The 23,189-nt window shown below is 35.8% G+C and overlaps 2 protein-coding genes across 2 annotated transcripts in view; one reads left to right on the forward strand and one right to left on the reverse strand.

The window, feature by feature from the left end:
- Positions 1 to 8,771: 8,771 nt before the first annotated feature.
- LOC145946455 (uncharacterized) lies at positions 8,772 to 9,946 on the reverse strand. The gene is made up of 3 exons (XM_083056068.1): positions 9,848 to 9,946; positions 8,917 to 9,362; positions 8,772 to 8,830 (listed from the first exon to the last, which is right to left on the reverse strand). Exons 2-3 carry the CDS (start codon positions 9,353 to 9,355, stop codon positions 8,772 to 8,774), a joined length of 498 nt encoding a protein of 165 aa, XP_082912194.1. The 5' UTR covers positions 9,356 to 9,362; positions 9,848 to 9,946.
- A 9,474-nt stretch (positions 9,947 to 19,420) lies between these two features.
- Positions 19,421 to 23,189, forward strand: part of LOC145946456 (uncharacterized) — a 12,603-nt gene continuing 8,834 nt past the window's right edge. Inside the window, exons 1-4 of the mRNA XM_083056069.1 lie at positions 19,421 to 19,923; positions 19,968 to 20,040; positions 20,375 to 20,769; positions 20,842 to 21,020. Coding sequence (XP_082912195.1) covers positions 19,421 to 19,923; positions 19,968 to 20,040; positions 20,375 to 20,769; positions 20,842 to 21,020 — 1,150 coding nt within the window. The remainder of the gene's footprint in view (positions 19,924 to 19,967; positions 20,041 to 20,374; positions 20,770 to 20,841; positions 21,021 to 23,189) is intronic.

Here is a 23,189-nt window from a genome sequence, read left to right on the forward strand (position 1 = left end):
CGCGCTACGCGCGGAAATACTTCAAAATTATTATTTTCTTTTGCAATAGACGGAAAAAATGTGTTATGCATCCCCGGTGTTGGGGGGGAAGTGTAGGACTCTCACCCATTAAAAATCTTCTCCGTATACAAAATCAAAATCTCAGCAAAATCTCGCTATACAAACAAATTAAAAAAATTTTGGCACTGATTTAAATAAAATCAATCTATTAATAAATAAATGCTTTCACCCACTAAAAACCCTTTCTATACACACACACACACACACTCACACTCACGCCACAACCAAGAGGTGATTTTAAAAATGTGTGTGTGTGTGTGTTTGCGCGTACTATGACAGACAGATGGCACAGGAGTGTATGACTCTCTCTCTCTCTCTTAAAAAAAAAAAAAAAAAATTGTACCAATTTCAAGAAAATTGGTCCATTAATGAATGAGTAGTTCGCGGTCAAACAGACAGACAGACGGTACTTATATATATAGATATATATACATATATATATTGTGACGTTGCCGTCACAACGCGCGTCCCTCCCGCCGGAATCGCGGGGCAACGGCTGAGCGGCCGCGCCACGCAAGAGAGAGAGAGAGTACGAGAGCCACACCGATTTTCCCCGGAGAGACGGCTTGCGCTATCGTTAAATTATAATTATTAATTCGCGTTTTTTATTTTTTATTTTTATTTTTTTTATATCGTGCTGGGAGTCTTGTCAAGAGAACATATGTAGCAAATACAGTAGAGGTGACGATAACAAAAAGGTTAGCGACAACCTTGGCGGGCCACAAAAACAACCCGGAACAACAACATTTACCGAGCTTCGAAATTCGGCCAGCCCAAGGACGCCAGCCGTTACCGCACGGAACGCGCAGATCCTCGATACAGGACAGGAGCGCATCTTGCAAGGGCAAGGTATTCACCCCGAACGAACGAGGGTTGAAATTATTCTGCTACAGTCTGGCGAAGCTAGAAACCGAGGTCAGACACACCTCTGGACACTACGAGGCCCAAGGACCAGAGCGACTCCCAAGAGAGTGGCGTAATTAGTGCCTAGAATAATTATTGCGTCTTGGCGATAAGGGCGCCGTCGCTTTAAGTACGGCCGTGCGTAAGCCGCGCGACGGCGATAAGCTACGCGACGCTGTAATTGGGTGGGCGTCAACGCAATCCCTTTCGCGCAGGATTGAGCCCCGATATCGATCCGGGGCGATAGATCCTTCACTCTTGGACTGCCTATTTTGCGTGTCGCGTGCCCGCTCCCGAGTATCAGCTGATACCGTACTTTGGCGAAATACCGGATTCTCGAGGACCTAGAGGCAGTGCTGCATATTTGCAGACGCGACAGCCACTTTGCAGCCAGTGGAGAGGAGGGGAGGGGGTAGTCTGGAAGCGCAACGCGCACTGAAAGAATGAGAACACACTCGCACGTATAATTAGACGCTCAGTGGGTGGCGGCTTCGAACATAGAAGAGGACAGATATATATATATTTTGCTCTCTATTAGAGTTGGGATTTTCGAGCGAATTTGGAATATTGGCGATGGCTAGTCGGATGCGATGCAATATGTGAAAAATAAGAAATAAAATATAAGAAATATATTTAATATTATAAAATATTAATAAGAGAAGAAATATATTTTAAATATATATAATATAAATAATTCACTCATAATTTAAAATTGTAATTAAAAATAATTATTAATTAATAATTATAATTAATAATTGTAAGTATATTTTTAATTTAAAAATCCACTCTTGGCTAATATATATGCCTTTTTATTAAAAAAGATTTCTTATGTTTAAAGAAATAATTGTAATAAAATAATATTTTAATTTATAAATATTGTTAAACATTTTATTTTTTTATTTTCTATTTTGTATTATATAATGTACGACGTACATATTGTTGCTCAATGGAAACCGCGAGAAGGTGGTAGTTTCTTCCGTCAAAAAATTTGAAATATAATATATTGGGAAATGTCAACATTATTAAAAAAAAATAATAATAATAAAATAATAAAAATAAATAAAAAATAAAAAAATAAATAAAAAATAAATAAAAAAAAATATATAAAGAACCCCGCACTAATCATATGGAAAATCTATCCCGGTAAAATCAATTGGTTTTTTCATATGTTGTAGCTTATGACTTACTGAACAAAAGATGTAATGGGCACAAAGCTCAATAATGGACAGTTATCGAGTTATAACCAGTCAAACATGAAAAATTCGGGCTGCCGAATAGTCAAATCTCGGAAAGTATTGATTTTTTGGAAAAATATTTGAAACAAAAATAGTAGGGTTTTACAAAATCTGTTAGCTGGTGACATTATTTTTGAATTTTGAATGACCTTGAAAAGCTCCGTGAACAAAAATCTTCCACAAAAATGCCTATTTTTTATTATATTCGTGTAGCTAAATTCGAGACGTTTTCAAAATATTTTTGATGAACCTTTTTTCGACTAAAACTTCCTGAGAACTAATATACGCGATTTACCATCTCTGGTTATGAGCGTAGAGTTATGTGTAGAGCGCTCTATACAGCTAGAGCCGTCAGGCGACTCATCCCCACTGCTACACCGCTGGTTATAACTCGATAACTGTCCATTATTGAGCTTTGTGCCCATTACATCTTTTGTTCAGTAAGTCATAAGCTACAACATATGAAAAAACCAATTGATTTTACCGGGATAGATTTTCCATATGATTAGTGCGTGGTTCTTTAATAAAATAAATAAAAATAATAAAAAATCAATTAATTAGTTAACAAAAACTCTATTGCTTCTCAATATATTTGAACAAATAAATATGTTCCGTGTGTGTGTGTGTATATATAAATATATATATGTATATATGTATACATATATGCATATATATATATTATATATTATATATTGCATACATATATGCATATAATCGTATATATATATATATATATATATATATATATATATATATACCAGGTGTCCCATTTTAAAGGACCCACTCAAATATCTCATTGTCAGAAACACTGCGTTAAATCGAAAAATGTTTCCTACAAAAGTTGTAGGGTTTCGAGGGGGACATAACATAGTAATATTCATTTGACCTTGGGCGGCGTCTCCAAGGTTAGTGAAGGTTAACCTTAAGTGAAGGTGAGAATGAATTTTGAAGAAAATAAAAAAATGCTTCAGATAAAAGTTGTTCAAATTAATTAGTAGAAAAAGATGTTATAATAAAAAATATGGGTTTCCATTTTAAAAATTTATTCTTACCTTCACTTGACCTTGGAGATGCCGCCCAAGGTCATATGAATATTACTATGTTCATGCATCATTAATAAAACAATGGATCTGCTATGTCGGCAACATTTGCATCTGCAGTATGTAGCTTTAAAATATTTTTATTTTTCTTTTACATTAGTAGTATATAATTTGTTGGTCGACATAAGAAACAAATGCTTTTCATTAATTTGCATGTTTATAGCTGTTTCTCCCCTCGTCTTTAATGCAGATTTAAATACGCAAGTAGCATTAACAGAAACCGACGATAATGCATTACGTTTTTTCGTTTTTACATTATTTAAAAGAGAAAACATTCTCTCCGGATCGGCATTAGAATTTGGAAGCGATCTAATAGTATTTATAACATTTTTTAAATTAGGATATTTAGCATTATTATTGGTGTCTCAATGTTGTAAAATTTCTTTCCAAGCATTATCAAAATTTAATTTAGTGAGGTTTTGTTTTTCTTCCATTGTAAAATCTGATTCTAATGCAATCAATTCTTTTTTTAAAGCATTTTCAAAACCGCTAATAGTTTTAATCACAAAAGAAACATTATGGAATGTTGTTTCACTATTATGAAATAAACTTACAAATGGTTGAAAAACTTTTAATTGTGATAAAAACGTGTCATTTATTGGTAATCTTTTTCGAATTTCTTCTGCAGCAGTCACATAAAATGTTAAACAATTTTCTCGAAAATTTTTAACAATGTCTACGTGACCTTTCAGTAGTAATTCGTTAAGATATTCCTCACATTCTGAACCCAAAGTAATTTTATTAATATCTTTTTGATTCTCCTTTAGAGAGAATGCAATATTTTCAGAAAATGATGTTAAATGCTCTTCCTTGATAAAATTTCTGCACATTTGATAAAGAAAATTTTTAGATTTTACTTGTAATAAATGGATTCTAATTTCTAATGCTTGGAAAAATTCATTAAATGCATTAAAAAAATTTAAAGTATATTTTGAAAAAAGGAAATAAGCTTTTATTTCTACGTTGTTCATCATAGACAGTAAATATTCTCCAGAATTTTTTTTTCGCTCGCAATCATTTCGGTAAGAAAATATTTAATTGTATCCCAATATTCAAGAAGTCGTTCGACACATAAATAATGAGACAGCCAGCGTGTATCACATAATTTAAATATTTTCTGATTTGTTTCTTGGAAACATTTACAAAATTCACTGAAAATTGCTGTACGTTTTGGGCTGCTGTTCAAATAATTAGCAATTTTTTTTATAAATTCATCGCAGTATGCAGGTATCTTTTTACATGCAGTATGTGCTGCTAATACAGCGGAATGGCAAGGGCATGTAAAAGTTAAAATACGTAGACATATTTCTTCCAACTTTTTTTTAAACGATAAATACTTTCCTGTCATAACAGATGCGTTATCGCACGACAAGGCAACAATATTTGGAAATGGTATTTGCAGTTTCCACATTTCATATTTAAATGCCTGAAACAACTTTTCTGCGCTTGAATCTTTGGCATCAATATTGATTAATTTGACTAATTGCGAGTAAACATCTAATGTTTCCGAATCAACGTATCGGACAAAAAAAGTCATCCATTTACTATTAGATATATCCGATGTTTTGTCAATAAAAACTGAAAACTTTGTATTTTAAATCTTATTGACAACACGATCCGTTTCAACCGGACACAAAACGTTTGTAATAATGTTTTTACATTTCGTTTGATTCATGCTCATGCTTTTTAATACGTCAGGATCTTTTCCCATTTGTTGAAAAAATGTAAGAATCTCTTTCGCATTTTGAATAGAAATGTTCTTATCAGCAATTAAAACTGCATATCGGATTTCCGCGGATTTTTTACGCTTATTTAATGGCAAAAGAGATTCATTAGTTTGCATATTTAAATCTTCTAAATTGGATTGATTTTTTTTTAGATATGTTTTATATATATTTATATGTGTTTTAGATTCTGCATGACGATGGATTTGCGATAAACCACCAGTGATAGATTTATCGCAAATCAAACAAAAAAATAAACTTTTGTCATGTGGCACTTCACGTAACCAAAGTTTAAATTCTTCAATATATAACCAATCTTTTTTAAATATTGATTTACGCGATTTTTTTATTGATACCTCATCATCGTCATTACTATTATTATCAGATGATAATGTATTGTTCTTAATATTAGTTTTATGATACGCGGAGTCAGCATGTCTTGATATGTATGTTGAATTGCACGAAAAAGTTTGTAACGATGGCACCCCTCATCGTTCCCGATCGACCACCGATCGGAAGGCTGCGCCCGGCGACCATCGGCCGGGAAGGGCAGCAGGCGCATAGCGCCCATTTTTTAAGAACTACACGGCCGTTCAAACAGCCCGAACAACCGGGAGCACGTACGGCACCGGGAATCCCCGACGCGCGCCGGAATTCCACGAGTGTCGTACCCCCCACCACCAGACCAAATCTCGGTACAGATCTCCCGTATCTCGGTTTCGGATAAAAAGCCGGATCCGAGAACGGAGAGATCAGATCTTGACTCCGCAAACCGCTTCAGCACTCAGGGTAGTCAAACTCCTCTGTTAAAATATGTACCAGCGTTAATAGCGCCATCTATAAGTCTGCCGTTGAAAAATATGAACTAATAATTAATATGGCGTCATTTTTCGCGTAATATGAATTCTAAGTCTTACGCTAATATATCAATTTTAATTAGTTATTAAATTTAAAAATAGATAAAAATGTAAAATAAATTTTAAAACATTAATATATTTTCAAAAAATATTTATTATATAATATATATATATATATATATATATATATATACATATATAATATATATGTTATATAATTATATACAACTATTGTATACATTTGGATTCTGGATTGGTTTCTTATATTTTTTAGATAAATTTTGAGCTGCATTATATATGTAGTTTTCAAAATTCTTTTGAATTTTTCCGAATAAAATATCATTTACAAATATGCACCATGTTTTGATGAATTGTTCTGTAATTATTGTTAGTAACAATGTTTTATAATATGTACAGTGAAATGTACAAGTTGTAAAACATTGATCGTTTATTATTTTTGTTAATGTTTCGGTAAGTTGAGGTTGATGGCAGATATTTGTAAACTCTATTTCTGCAACTTCTATAGCATGTTTAATACACTGTGATACATACGAACTGTTTAAATAATTATAACATATTTCACACTGGGCTATTATGTTTTCGCGATTAATAATATTTATAATCTCGTTTGAATCTATAAATAATTTGTTTCCTACAGAAGGAGATATAGCTGCTTCAGCGTAATCAATTTCATTTGTTGTCTCCATATCTTTTGATTTTTTAATTAATTCATTTAGATCCATTAATCCTGATAATGCTAACGTTGCTCCTCCATCAGTTTCTTTGCAATTAGATCCAATGGAATGTTTAGATGTAATATTACAAATTAATAAAGTCTTAAATGCTCCTTGAAATTGTTTAGGAGTTGGGTTTCTATTAGCGCATCCATTACTTCTAATTTGACTGAAAAAATTCTCAATAACATCCTGATTAAGATACCTTAAATTTAATGATTCATAACCGTTATTGTGTAATATATGTATACCATATGATTTCTGCAGCTTTAATAGTCCATATCCAATTAGTGAGACATTTAGGAGGATTTCTTTTTGAAATTTGATGCGTTTTTTTATCAACATACTGCATTTTTTTTAGTTTCTTGCCAAAATTCGATATGCCTACTGGTAGACGATAATATACTGCTCAATCCTTCATGTTTTGTACCGTTAAAAGAATCGAATAAATTATTAAAAAATAATATGATCTCAGATGTTGTTGCAGCACTTTTTGGTAATTGTATTATTTTATTTTGTTGTGTTTTGACAATTCCTAAAACAACAAATGATAATAATATTATTGTTATATTAAATAATTAAAAATAAATTGCAATACTAGAAAAAATAAAAAATAAAATATATTATGTATAAATTTTAAATTTATTATATTATTTTACCTTCATTTAAATTTAAGATAATATCCATAAAATTTGCAACAGTATTGCTGAAAACTTCGGTTGCATATTTGACTTTCATTTTAGGTATAAGCGGTGGATTAATATGTTTATTTGTTATTTTTGGTATTTGACGTTGCCTCAATACTGATTGTTTGTCAATCTCATATGTTAAAATAATGTGATCCCAAGATGCGTATTTCATTTCATTCATGAATTTATTAGTTATGTCCGTATTTAGGTCTTTTGTTAAAAAATTATTTCTAATTCCTTTTAATAAATGCACATAATCATAAACCGGGACTATTTCTTTATTTTTTATTATAAAACTGTTTTCTGTGACATAAAGAATTTTAATTTTTTTTAATAAGATTAAGAAATAAATTTGTTTATAATACATATATTTACATTTATAATTAAAAAAATATTATACATACTTATTTAATATTATACACATATTTAATAATCTTACTTACTTGTATGTAAATCTTTCATTATACGAATTTTATTGCATTCATCTATTAAATAATTTATTGCAGCAACATTTGGACCACTTTGGTCGCATATTGTAGCAACGGGTATTAAACCAGCTATGATAATATTCAGTAACCATTCTTTTATGCATCGTACTAATTGATAAGTTGATGTGCTATTTCTGCAATATCCGTATCCCAGTGGCATCTTACTTCCTGTTTTAAAACTGCGTAAATAAAATGCTATAGCATGATCCGCAATTTTTCTACTTCTCTTCGTACCCCAATCTTCGAAGCCAATGATTGTATCATGCTTTTTATCGTATGATAAAAAGGGTTGTATTGAAACTTCATCCCAAATCATATTTGTCTCTTTCATCTATAAAGTCTGTTGTTATATGTTTCAAGTATTTCACTATTAATCGAGTGCATCCAGTTTGTAAAGGAATATCGGATAGTTGAGAATTTAAAGTTGTAATGGATGGAGTAAATATTTAGATAGAAAATTATAGGATGAGCGAGATCTCTTATATATACTAATACAAAATGCTTTATCTTCAATAGTATATCGTCTACCCTACAAAAAATAATAAAAAGGAGAAAATTATTACAAAAAATAATTAGTATAAAATTTTACATAGAAATAATATAATATGATATATAATAATATAATATATGATTTGAAAATCATGTATATTAAATAATATATTAAAAATAATATAATAATATAATTATATATATAAATAAGAAATATTAAATGTAATATAAAATATCTCAATATAAAGTATAAAGTAAATGTATTTTTTTCTAATTAATGTAAATTGTAATTCTATAAATATAATACCCAATGTAATATAATATAGAAATTTATATACAAAATTAAAATTAATTCAGGAAATTTTTATTTTCAACACTTTTTTTATTTTCAACACTCAATGTTAGTTAAATACCTGAGGAGCAACATCATTATTTCTTAAAATCATATTGATGAATCGTTCTCGGACTTTTATTAAGTCAGTGTTATTTTCATTAGATGACAGAGACAGTGTTACTTTTTGTTCCTTGCTTGTGTTCTCTTTCTTGGAACGCTGTAAAAGACGCCGTAAACGTCTTTTATCTTGTTTTAATTTTACTATTGTCTTATATAAGCTTTTGGCTTTAGGCGTAAGCTTACTTTTACGTGTCACTTCTTGTAAATCTGGTCTATTTCTTTTTGGAGTTTTCAAAAGAAAGTCAACTTTTTCTTCTAATCTGTTTAATCGATATTCGTGATCTTGGATTACTTTATTTCCATTTACTTCTTCTTGTACGACTTCATATTGTTGCAACTGTTGTTGCTGTAAATTGTTAGGTATTGCGTCTATAGTATTTTTTATAAATGGAATTGCTGTATCTGTCAGAAAACGATGATGTGGAGAACAACTATAGTCTGTTTCCCGGAAGTGTTTGTGACAAACTTTAAATTTTTGCAAACTGTTGCTATCAATATTTGTTAAATGTTCCAAATTTAAATTATTGATCCATTCAGCACATCTGTTTGGATTTTTGGGAAATTTATGTGATGGAACTTTAACTCCAGAACCACAGCCAGAAACGCAACAAGCTCTTCCCATTTTTTTTCTTTAAAATAGGTTCATATATAATTAATGATATGTATAATAAAATTAACAAAGATCAATAAAAATTAAATTAAAATTTTCATATATATATATATATATATATATATGAAGAAATATATTATATTAATTATAGAAGTTAGTCATGAGTGACAATATACTGTAACAATATGAATAAAGCAATGTCTACAATAAGAATTTAAAACGTAAGACGTAAGAAATTAATTAATCATCGATTATTCTTCTCACAATAAACTATGATTAGTTAATTTCTTACGTTTTACGTCTTCAATTCTCATTGCAGATATCGCTCAATAAAATATTTAATAATTAAAAGCTATCTAAGATATTTGTAATTTCAAAAATTGAAAATAAAATTATAAATTAATTCTTAACAGTCATTAAGTCTGCTCAAATAACAACTCTTACAATTCTTAGTCATTATTGGATTTGTATTATAGAATTATCAATTTTATATCAAATACGTACTTGAATTGTAGTGCAACCGAGAACTGTTGATAATAAACACAAAACACGTGTTTACCAGTGTACTTCTGCCAACCTAACCTCCTAACCTCTGCTATATTTATCCGCCATATTGATTTTTTCGGAAGGCAGTTCATATTTTTCAAAGGCAGACTTATAGATAGCGCTATTAACGCTGGTACATATTTTAACAGAGGAGTTTGACTACCCTGTCAGCACCGCAGAGCCAAGAATCCGCCCGAGTTCCGAGTGAGAGGCAGAAGTGTGCTCTACCTCCGCTGAGCTAATCTCAGCACTCGCTACCTCCGGGCGAGACCTTTCCTAGCCAGACGCATTTCCGGTTGGGGTGGAAGAGTGCTCCGCCTCTGCCCGAGCTATTCGTACCGAAACGCGCGTCGCATTCAATAATACGCACCGGTCACAAAGGGTGGAGTTCCGCCGCCTTTGTCGAGTTTTCGCGGCACCCGGTGCGTTCCTCCGACCGAAATCCCCCGTTACGTCACGCACGACCGAGACGCACCGACCCGCACGCAGTGCATCAACGGGTCATACGCGGAAAGCACGGACGTTTCAAACATGCCTCGTATCGTGCGCACCGCCCGTTCTCTCTTCGATATATCGAAGAGAGCGGCCGCTCTCTCTCTCTCGCCCGGCGGGTAGACACGCGCGCGACGACAACAACGACCACCGTCCCGCGCCGCGCCCCGCCCGCGCCGCGAACCGCGTAAACACGACCGTGGGACGAATACACACCGACATACACCGTCGCAGCGAAAGACACACATGTAAACCCCGCAGTGACATACGGGGATCAGCTGTCGTGCCGCTTATAGCATCGATACATACTTGCGGCCCTTTAACGCTCGTACGCGGCCTTTGCATCACGATACAGGCATTCTCGCGCTCACACATACACGTTCACACCCACACGCACACACTTACACTTGTATATAGCCCACCGCCTTAATAAAGGATTTTATTTTGTTTAGTAATTCGGTGTTCTGCGTCTGCCCCTTTCCGAGCCCTGATCCCGGCCGAGTTATCCGCGCTCGCGAAAGCGGCCGTTACAAGTTTTATTGCATATATTACAATAATAAAGACTATTATCAGATGATACTTTACGTACCCAAGATTTGTATCGGTCGTCAGTAACCCAAGCTTCTGCGAAACTTCGCTTACGAGCTTTTCGAGATTTCGACAATTCAGCACACATATTTTTACACAGTTAGTCACTTTATACTATTATACTTGGCGAAAACGCGAATAATATATCACAATATGCGACTCACAAAATGCGAATTAACTCGAGATTGATAAAAGGCGAATGGCTCGAAAACGAGAGATGTTTATGATAAAACGGTCTAAAGCTGACTCGACGAATTTCGAAGTACATAGATGTCAAAAACCTGTCGCTAGATTGTTATTATGCCCATGGTGGAAGCTGCTTGGCAAGACGAGACGCGCAAAAAAAGTAAACACGACTTGTCGAGAATCAAAATCGAACGGTACACGGCTTTCGCAAGAAATCGATTACACGCGCGATGCAAATATAATGATTGAAATACATCGAAATACTTAATTGAAAATAATGTCCAAAATAATTAATTTTATTTTTTTGTATTATAATTATTTCTTTAAAAATAAGAAATCTTTTTAATAAAAAGGTGTATATATTGGCCAAGAGTGGATTTTTAAATCTAAAATATATTTATAATTATTAATTATAATTATTATTAATTAATAATTGTTTTTAATTAAAATTTTAAATTATGAGTGAATTATTTATATTATATATATTTAAAATATATTTTTTCTCTTATTAATATTTTATAATATTAAATATATTATATTTTATGTTCTTTTTTTCACATATTGCATCGCATCCGACTAGCCATCGCCAATATTCCAAATTCGCTCGAAAATCTCAACTCCAATAGAGAGCAAAATATATATATCTGTCCTCTTCTATGTTCAAAGCCGCCACCCACTGAGCGTCTAATTATACGTGCGAGTGTGTTCTCATTCCTTCAGTGCGCGTTGCGCTTCCAGACTACCCCCTCCCCTCCCCTCCACTGGCAGCAAAGTGGCTGTCGCGTCTGCAAATATGCAGTACTGCCTAGAGGAGCCCAGGAATAGAGAATATCCTATCGGTGAGGCTGCCCGTACCGTGAGTTAATAGTTACGTTGTTCTGAGTCCAAGTCTCGATCGTTCTAACGTCGTCGCAAGTACTTTTGGCGATTTTGTGTTAGCGAGGGCTCTGCCCGAGCTTTTTGGTGATTTAGCGTTTGCGAGCGACCGGCGTTAAGCAACGAGAGCCTTCGAGACCATAGTCCGTAAATTCTAATACGCGGTAGAATCGTCTCTCCGGGATTCGGTCGGGTATTGCATATCGCGTGTATTTGCGTTGTTGTATTTTCGTGTAATTGCGTCTCGTCGTTAAGAGAGTGTCGTCGTTGTAACCGGCCGTTGCCGTCGTGTGAATGTTGTTCGCGGGAGTTCCTTTCGATCTAAATTGTGAGTGTTTGCGAGAGGATTTCGCGTGAGTTTGTTTAGACTATGGAAAACATATATTACTCACGAACATCGGCGAGAGAGTGCGGAAGTGAGAGAGACCGCGAGCGCGCGCGCGAGAGAAAGAACGCGGTCGGATACGTGTCCGTCCGTCGGGTATCGATTGCACCGCATTAGATCGTGCGAGCCCCCGAGCCGGCTTCTTCCTCATATTATAACCAATACAGTCGGCCTTCAGTTAGATTTCGCAAATTTGAGGATAAGATTCTGTAACCGGGATAAATCTCTCTCGTCGTGGCCCGTGACTCGCGCCTCTAGAGTAAATTTCGCAACTTCTTGTTGTCGTAAGATTAGTATTGCGCGCGCTAGTGCTGTTGGAAGTCTAACATTAATTTTTTGATTGTGTAAGATAGTTTATTTAATATAAATGTTATTAACAAAAGACCTTCACAAATGTACAGTGTCAGGGAAAAAGTATTTGGTCTTGGAATCACAAGTCTCTGATTCGTATAAATGATATTTAATTAGATATAGCTTGATTAATAGAGATTACAATTAAAGTAATGTTTTCGCGGCGGGACCGCACACAAGTAAGCCGTTATTCGTAGGAGAATACGCGCTGTAAACAGAGTTCAAGATTGCCCTAGTGATAAGCAAACGATAGATGAAGCCGTAGGCTCAAGTAGTTAAACTACAAACGAAGGCACGAAGCCTAAACAAAATCTGAGACGCTAGATCCGATTGTACTCGGCGAAACTTCCGGAGCGCGAATGCTCCAATATCGGTTATCGTATCGTGAGAGACCAGTATAGACTGTAGTGTAGACTGGTGGTGGGGCTGAATTAGGTGGAAAAATGCCCCGTCAGTCCGGACGCTGCTATCTCAAGAGGCGCGAATTCCAAAAATTCTTACAATTGTAATCGATCCGGGAATTGTGTAATTTCGATACGAGTTATTACGCCTTTCACGTCGCCTAACTGGTTGTAGCGATTGGAAGTTGATGTGATTATTTTATTAATTTTTTTTTGTAGTTTTAACGTTTTGGTAATATTAATCCGAAGTCTGTTTCATCTGCTTTAATTTCAATTATTATTTTCTTTATTTTGTTGTATAATAAATTTCTGTTATCATTGTTAATTATTTCGAGTATTTTATTTGGGTGTTTCGTCTCGTCACATAAAATTGCAATCTCTGTGTTTGATTTGCTTCGCGACGTTACTATTATTGAGTCTAATAGTTCGCGGCGACACCACCCTGCCCCTCTACCGTTAGGAGAGCTGACCGGCTCGTAGCGAGTTTTCAGCCAAGATTTCGCGTCGGATTATTTCGCGAATTGACGCGTGAAAGACTGCGTCTGGCGCCCAATTAAAAGTATAGTTTCGCGGTCATTACGGCTCTGTGCTCCGCTGCGGTACGCGCGGAGCGCCCGACACCCCAGCTCCCCCGCGCGCATTAAAATTAATCTTTGTTTTTTTTTGTTGACGGCCCCGCTCCGTTCTTCCGACTTTCGTCGAGTCGGAAGAAAAAGTCGTCGCAATATATATACACAGGGTTTTTATTTTAAAAGTTTCCACCCTGTTTATTTTGTGAATGACTAATATTTGCGAAAAATGACAGAAAAGGTCAAATTTGTTTCCGAGAAGTATAAGTATGATAAATACACGGTATTGCTTCATCAGTCTCGTAGGGGTAGTTACCCCTTCAAAAATCTTAAATTGCAATAGGTGTTGAATGGCATATCATTTTAAAGGTCTTTTAATTCTCTTTACTACTGTGTTTGTTTTTTTTTAATTTGAGTGAATTTTTTTCGAAAAATCGTACTTGGAAGTAGTGTCCGACCGAAGATTCGGTTTCGGTTTCGGTTTCGGCCAAAAAACGGCCGAACCTTCGGCTCCAACCGAAACTACGTTCGTAACGTGTCGGCAGTTCTAATATTCTGTTTTGTTTTTCATTTTTTATATTTTTATTTAATTTTTTTATTTTGAAGAAGAGTTTATTGTTTTATTTTACTGATAATAGTAATAATAATAATTTAAGTATGTTCTTTTTTATGTGAGCCATACATAGTGTGATCTTTATATAATTAATATATAATTAATGTCAAAAGACTTGCTTTTCTTTTTCTGTGTTTCGTACATATTATAAATTATAAACATTTTAATCTTAACAGGCAAATATCTCGAAAAATATGGGAGATACGAAAAAATGTTTTATACAAAAGTTTTTTGACTTTGAGGGGGACATAAAATGGTGTCATTGGTTTGACCTTGAATAGTCATTTGAAGGTCACGTGAAGGTCATTGATGTTTTCTTAAATAAAACCCCCTATTTTTTGTTACATATTCTTGTAACCCTTGTCGAGACGTTTTCAAAACACTACCTATGTGGGTCTTTTGCGCAAGCCGTTCCCAAGATACGAAGCTTCAAAGTTGACATATCGGCATTTTCAATATTCGATGTACACCGCGGGGAGGTTGTTCAGTCGAATTTGTACATTAAGTGGCTCTAAGAAAAGCAGACTTTGTATGTGTGTGTGTGCTTCTTTAATAAAACTTTTTTCTCTTTTTCTACCATTTTCTTCTCCTTTCCCTTACATTAAAATAACTAGAAGAAAAATAATTAGAGAAAAGTTTTACTAAAGAAGCACACATACAAAGTCTGCCCTTTTTAGGGCCACTTAATGTACAAATTTGACTGAACAACGTCCACGCGGTGTACATCGGATAATGTGAATGCCGATGATATGTCAAGTTTGAAGCTTTGTATCTTGGGAACGCTTGCTAGAAAGAGATATATTTTGGGTGTCACTTAAAGACCGCCCACTAAGTACATAGCGTTATTCCTTACCAAAAAATAAATCGAAAAGTCCTGAACAATTTTTTATAAAAACTTTTTTTAGAACATTTAATAATGGAGTAATTATTTAGTAATAATTCAGTATTGGAGTAATAATTCACTTAATAATGGAGTAATAATTCAGTAAATCCTGGTAATATGTACTCACGCACACTGTGCGACTCACTCTCACTGAGTGCGCCAGGATAAAGTTCGGCGCTGTTTGACTGTTACTTTACTGAATTATTACTCCATTATTAAGTGTTCTAGAAAAAAAATTGTTCAGGACTTTTCGACTTATTTTTTGGCGGTCCAGTATAAATAAAGAACGACACATAAAAAAGGGCGATACATAAAATTATCTGTTCCTGATATTTATGATTTTCCCCCGAAAGTCTTTCAGGGGATATTTTTGTAAAATAATCTTGTCCAATAGGAGATTGAGAAATTTTTTCCAAATCTCCTTCTTAGAAAGAGGCGTTTTTATAAAACGGGTATAAATACGAGTTTAAGCGTTAGTAAAAATCAATTTCGAGTTTACGCTAACGAATTACTTGTGTTTTCCAACGTGTGCGTGAGTGTAAAAAAATTTAATTATGTCAAATCTTAGAAATGTCATCGAGAGCTGTATTTTGCTTTCGCAGAGTTTGTGCGGAAAAAATATGGGGAAATTTTTGTCGAAGTTATCGAACATCGATGAAACGAATTACCATATTTTTGGAAAATTCGCGGGTGAGTGTCCTAGCGTAGTGCTCGCGGTTTAATTCCGTCTAGGACATTTTGTCAATATTCGTGAACTTTTGTACATTGCCGGGGAAGTGATAGAAGCGCGACGATATTTTGGTGATAGCGAAGAAGATGTGGGAGAACACATAGAATTTCTTCTCTTCATCAACGTTTTCTTTCGAGGAGCGTTGAAAATGGTAAGTTTTTTATTTTTTTCTATTATACAAGCAATTATAGAGCAAATTTAATTATAAAAATTAATAATTTTCTAGACATCAAGCAACGTAACACTCATCTCGGGCTAATCGCTGAAGTTGGTCAATTTCGTGCGCCTCCGCGAGTAATAGAGAATCGTCGAGTAGATTTACGGTTATCACTAGTTCGTGATAGAAGACGTCAAGCGGATACTTCGCCCGAGGCAGGACCCTCTCGTAAGTATTTAATATAAACTTAAACCTCGGTAGAAAGTAAAGTATCATATTCTTATTAAGAAATTTTTAAATATTGGATGTTTCAGGATGAGCGCGTATCATTTCGAATCCAGAGATCGAACATCCGGTTATTGATTTAACCGAGGATGAACCGAATAGTGAGGAAAATGTCACGGAAGAACCACGTGAGCAAACTCCTCGTGAAGTAAGTCCCTTCGACGAAGTTACTATTTTTTCACAACAACAAGAAAATGAGCAAGATGCAATTTCTTCTTCTGAGAATGAAAGAGAAGAGGAAGAAGATGAAAAAGAAGAAGAAGATGAGGAGGAGGAAGAAGAAGAAGGAGAAGAAGGGGGCGAAGAAGAAGAAAAAGATGAGGAGGAAGAAGAAGAAGGAGAAGAAGGAGGCGAAGAAGAAGAAGAAGAAGAGGAAGTTCAGGAGGGAGAGGAAGAAATAGGAGCGGAAGGTAATGACTTTACATAATTTAACTAATTATCTCTTTCTTGATTAAATTTTATTTTAATTAAATAAAATTTTATTAGAATTTTCTTACTCTCCAATTATCGATCCGCGTGTTTCGTTCTCTCCGGTGTAACCATAAAGACTCATTGGAAAAAGAGAGAAAAAACAAAGGATAAGTGTGAGTCATTGCTAGAATTTTAACATCTCTTCATAAAACTCCAATACGAGAGTGTAAAACATTACTTTATTGAATTTTTATTTTAAATAAATCATTTTTAATCTTTTTCTCAGTGCAAATAGGTAGGGGACGGAGCGTGGAACAACGGCAAGAAGCCAACGAGGAATCTCTCAATCTCCCTGTCACCAATCGTGAAAATTTGAGAGAGGAGGAAGAAGAAGAAGAAGACGACGAGGCAACACAGGAAGCAGAAGAAGAAATAGCTCGTCGGGTAAATTATAATTTTAGATATATTGTATTATTAGCGGAAAACGCGCGACGTTTTAGAAATTTCGGAATAGAGGGAAGAGAGGCGACTTTTCATATACGACCGGTACCCGAGGGCGAGAACGTTTACGAGTGGCTAGAAAGCGCATTTCGCGAACTCCACACATACGCAATACAGTCGTGTGAAGTGGGCAATTACATAGGGCTTTCTTTTGACTCCGAGAATTTAATCCGTGGTCCAGCCGGTATATCATTCCGACCTTCGTGCGATTTGACACATGAAAATATTTGGGGACTTGTAAGCTCGTTATCGCAGAGTTCCGGTGGGCTCGATATGACGCAAGATTTTAACATTCGCGTTTTTAGAGTCACACCCCCTGCGGGACGCAGACGGAATGTTAACGCATCTACCCGTGAAGTTATTGCTAAGCGTTCTATTTTAACAATTTCTAACGCAGATAATTTATGTCTTCCTCGTGCACTTGTAGCTGCGCAAATTTTCAACGAGCGTGGAAATTTACGCATGGGACATTTGCACGAAAAATGGAATGCAGTGAGAAGACAAAACTCCGTGTTACAACGAGAATTAGCGTTGCAACTAATGAGCGATGTCGGTATCGCGATTCCGGAGGAAGGCTGTGGAATTCCCGAAATCGAACGCTTTCAGCAATATTTCGCCGCGGATAATATCGCCATAGTAATATATAATGGCGATACTTTTGGTCGGGGCGGTAAACCGTTATACGACGGAGTCGAATTTCTAGCCAATCTTCATCGCGAAACGAACTCTCGCTTAAATATAATATACCATAATAATATTAAACATTATGATGTAATGTTAAATTTAAGAGCCGCCTCTGGGGGTAGAGATTACTGCGTTCCCTGTAACATAAGTTATCGCATCGATAGGGGTGGACATCGATGCTCTAATAAATGCCCTCGTTGTAATGCCGTTCCGTCGTGTGAGTTGACTAACGAGGAGCCTATTAGATGTGAAATTTGTAGACGTGAATTTTTTAGCCGTGCATGCTTGGAGCGTCACCGCACTCAAAAATCGTACGATGGAAAATCACGACGGAGTATTTGTGAAATTGTACAATTTTGCAACGAATGCGGTTGCTTAATCCATAAAAATAAACATCACGAATGCGGCGCGAGTTACTGTAACGTGTGTCGTTCTCTCCAACCTTTAAATCACCTTTGTTACATGCTTCCTATCCCTCCTGATAACGAAACCACCACTTCTAATACCGATCTTATCGATGATAATGGAGAGTTGCAACATTGCGGAAACGAGGGACCGTGTGAACGTACACGTGATAAAAGAAATCGCGTAGCATTTATATTTTACGATTTTGAGACGCGACAGGATCAAACGCTCCAAGGTACTGACAGTGTAAAAATTCATGTGCCTACACTTTGTGTTGCACAACAAATTTGTGTGTCGTGTGCCGATATAAACGAAACGTCGGTGAGATGTCGATGGTGTGGAGTTCGCGAATATATATTTCGTCGTAACCCGGTGCAGGAATTCGTAGATTTCGTGACGCGCCCTTTGAAATATTTTAAGCGACTAATTTGTATCGCGCATAATGCCAAATCGTTTGATGCACAATTTATTTTGCAATATATCGTTGAAAATCGAACATCATTAGTACCTCAGGTAATTTTAAACGGTACAAAAATAGTTGTACTAACGGTAGGACATACGAAATTTATTGATAGTATTAATTACATGCCGATGCGCCTATCCGATTTACCTAAGGCCTTCGGTCTGACGGACACTTCGGGTAAAGGAATTTTTCCACATTTATTTAATACTATCGATAATCAATCGTATGTCGGACCACTACCCGAAGTATACTATTATTCGCCCGATTCCATGAGAACAAGAGAACGTGAAAAATTTCTCGCGTGGCATGCCGAGATGACCCGTGAGAACTATGTGTTCGATTTTCAAAGAGAAATATTACAATATTGTCGCAAAGATGTAGATATTCTTAGGCTAGCTTGTATGGCTTTTAGGAAGATTTTTCTTCTACGCGGAAAGGTGTGTCCCTTCGAAGAATGCACCACTATTGCCTTTACTTGCATGAAAGTTTTTAGAAAAAATTTTCTGCGCGATAGAGAGATAGGTATCATTCCTACAGGGAGTTATAGGAGTATGAATATGCAATCGCGTAAGGCGCTACAATGGCTGCTGTGGATTGAGCGTGAACTCGGTCATCACATTATTCATGCAGGACGAAGCCGGGAATATCGTCTGCCCGATGGCATTCGCGTCGACGGTTATTACGAGTCAGTGGAAAACGCTACTATCATACATCACGTGTTCCACTTTCATGGATGTTACTGGCATGGGTGTCCGCGCTGTTTTCAAATTAATCGCGATAAATCGCTTTCGTCGGATCGCGTTGATACAATCTATTTACGATACGAACACACCATCGCAACGACGTTTCGTCTTCGAAGACGGAAATACAGGGTGACGGAGAAATGGGAGTGTGATTTTGATCGCGAAGTGCGGGAAAATGACGAAATGCGGGGATATTTACAACAACATCCCGCGGTAGAAAACGAACCGCTCGATCCTCGTCAGGCCTTCTACGGTGGACGCACGGGAAATATTGTAACCCGATATGAGATTACAGAGAGCGAGAAAATACAGTACGTGGATGTGTGTTCATTGTATCCGTATGTATTAAAAACAGGCGTCTTCCCGATTGGACATCCAACAGTATACGTTGGCGAGGAATGCGTAGCAATAATTGGAACGGCACCGGGGTATAATTTCGAGTCACTTGAAGGAATCATACGTTGTAAAATACTCCCTCCGTAAGATCTCTTTCATCCTGTATTACCGTATCGGGTACAGGGTAAATTGTTATTCGCGTTATGCCGCACTTGTAGCGAGACATTTTCGCACACCGAGTGCACTCATATTCCTTCTGAGCGCGAATTCGAGGGTACATGGATATCGTGCGAACTACAAAAAGCAATTGAAAAAGGATATTTTGTAACAGGGGTTAACGAGATATGGCAGTACAATGTCACTCGGTACGATCCTTCTATGCATCAAGGGGATTTATTTACCGGTTATATAAATACATTTTTACAGTTAAAACAGGAGGCTAGTGGATGGCCGAACGAATGCGTGGATGAAAATGCTAAAGAGCGTTATCTTCGTGAGTACGAGGAGAGAGAAGGTATCGTTCTTGAAAAGCACAACATCGCACAAAACTCCGGTCTACGCTCGGTCGCAAAATTATGCTTAAATTCTTTCTGGGGAAAATTCGGACAACGTTCGAATTTACCAAAGACGGAAATTGTTAACACGCAACAACGTTTGATTAATTTACTCGCGAACCCTCAGTACGAAATAACAGATATATTACCGGTAAACGACGAAGTGATATATGTCTCGACTCGATTACGCGAGGAGGCGATCTCACCATCGCATCTTACAAATGTTGTAATAGCAGCTTACACGACGGCGCAAGCGAGATTAAAATTGTATGAATACTTAGAAAAATTAGATAGGCGCGTTTTGTATTATGATACTGATTCTTGTATATATGTAAGCAGCGCTGATCCACACGAGTACGAATCACCCATGGGTAATTTTTTAGGCGATATGACTAACGAACTTGAAAGCTATGGGCTCGCTAGTTATATAGAGTCGTTTGTGTCCGGCGGTCCAAAATTTTACGCGTATGTGGTTCACACATCAGATGGTCAGATGCACGAAGTTTGCAAAGTGAAGGGTATAACCCTAAACTTTGAAAATTCTCGTTTAATTAATTTTAATAGTATTAGGGAATTATTAATACAAAGAGAAAGTGTGCAGCAGGAAAGAGAGTTAGGAGAAAACGAGGAAAAAGAAATAACTCCGGAAACGTCAATAAATCTGCGATTCAGAGCCATTCGGCGTACAGCGTTTCACGAAATAATAACTCGTGATGAAATAAAAATATGTGCGCCTGTGCTATTAAAGCGTAGATTTATTAACAATCGTTGTTCCCTCCCCTATGGATATTTAACTGTTTAAAAACGAAATATAATAATTCTACACGATCGCTTCTCTCTTCCATCTTCGCGGGTTTTTCGATTTATACAGCAAAATGTAGATATAATAAAATAGATAAGTAATTGTAAAATTGTCTTGTAAAAATAATATAAATTTTTGAAAAGTAAAGGATATATTATAGTGCAGAATAGGATAGAATATAAATTATGGATATATCTTAATTAGAAAAAATATTTGTAATGACAGAAAAATTTTAATTATATTTAATAAGTGAAAAATTGTAAAATAAAAAATGTGAAATAAAACTTTTTTAATTTTATTATTAGGATTTTAAACGTACAAAGTATTTTTTTACAATGTAAGAAGATTAAATAAAATTTTTTCTTAAAATTTGTTTCATTAGAGATTATTTTATCCTTTCTCCTGAAGAACCTTCTTTCCCCGAAAAATTCTCTTAATATAAATTTTACTATTGTTAGATAAAATCGAGCAAAATAAATGTAACCAATAAGGAGAAAAGTAAATAAAATGTAAAATTAAAACATTTATGACTTTATAATTTATTTTTTAAACTAAGTAAATTTTTTTCCGTGAAATAAAGTCTAATAATAAAAGTTTCACAAAAGTTCTTTTCATCAAAAAATTATTTACCTCTTCTCGAAAACCTACTTGACTAAAAAAAAAAAATATTTTTCTTTTAAAAAAAATTACGTTTTTAGTAAAAATCAAAGTACGAATTTTCTTCTCGCGAGATTCTCTCAGTCACGTACGTAGCCTATCATCGTTGTTAGCGCTGGAGATACACGCTGTCGCGAGCATTCTACGAATACGCTAATTAGCAGCGCACCGCGACACGCATCGGCTCGTCAGCTGGCACCGCGACGCGCATCGGCTCGTCAGCTGGTACGATGCGCACGAGATCGCTAGCGCGAGCATGCGGCCGCCGCGGTGGGGCCTCTGCGGGACGCTAATAAGCTTATTTCCGACTCGAGATATATATTAAAAATATTCAATGCGCGTGCGTATTTTTATACGCGAGTTATTGATATTAAGTTACTCGTTACCTTTTTTATTTATGAACTCACGCGTAAAACCGAGTTCATTTCGCGAAATGGACGTGCGCTGGAAACATTCCTGGACGTCGATCGTCTGCGGACCTACGGGATGCGGAAAAACGATTTTTGTAAAAACTTTTCTTCGATATTTATCCGCCATGTGCGAAGATCGATTCGAGAGAATTTTATTTTATTACGCCGAATGGCAAGATGCGTATCAACGTCTGCAATGTGATACGAAAATAATGAAGAAGAAAAAAACAATGTACACAAGAGCGGCTATGATAATACTTTGCTAAAAATAAAGAAAAATACAATCGAATTTCACGAGGGGTTACCGCGACCGGAAGATTATTCCAACGATCCGCTATCTCCAAAATTAGTGATAATTGACGATCTTATGAGGGAATCGTCATCGTGTGACGCTATCATCGATCTGTTTACCAAAGGAAGTCATCATAAGAATCTCAACGTTATACTCATCTCGCAAAATCTTTTCCACCAAGGCCGCGGACAACGCGATATATCTCTCAACGCTAATTATATAGTAATTTTCAAAAATCCGCGCGATCGCGCTCAAATTCGTCATCTCGCTCGTCAAGTATGTCCCGACGATCCAAAATTTCTAGAAGAAGCATACCACGACGCTACTTCGCGACCTCACGGGTATTTATTGCTCGATCTGAAACAATCGACTCCAGACGAATATCGATTTCGTACGTGTATCTTTCCCAACGATACGATGCATTACGTGTACGTTCCTCGTAGATCGATCAGTAGAACAGTAGCGAAGGACGTATAAAAGGAGAGCGCTTGCACGCGTATCTTACTCTGCGTTGATACCACTGCTT

This window comes from Prenolepis imparis, unplaced genomic scaffold (assembly GCF_030444845.1).
Source record: "Prenolepis imparis isolate NDT839.2.m4 unplaced genomic scaffold, iyPreImpa1.0 SCAF_16, whole genome shotgun sequence".
Taxonomy (NCBI): Eukaryota; Metazoa; Arthropoda; class Insecta; order Hymenoptera; family Formicidae; genus Prenolepis; species Prenolepis imparis.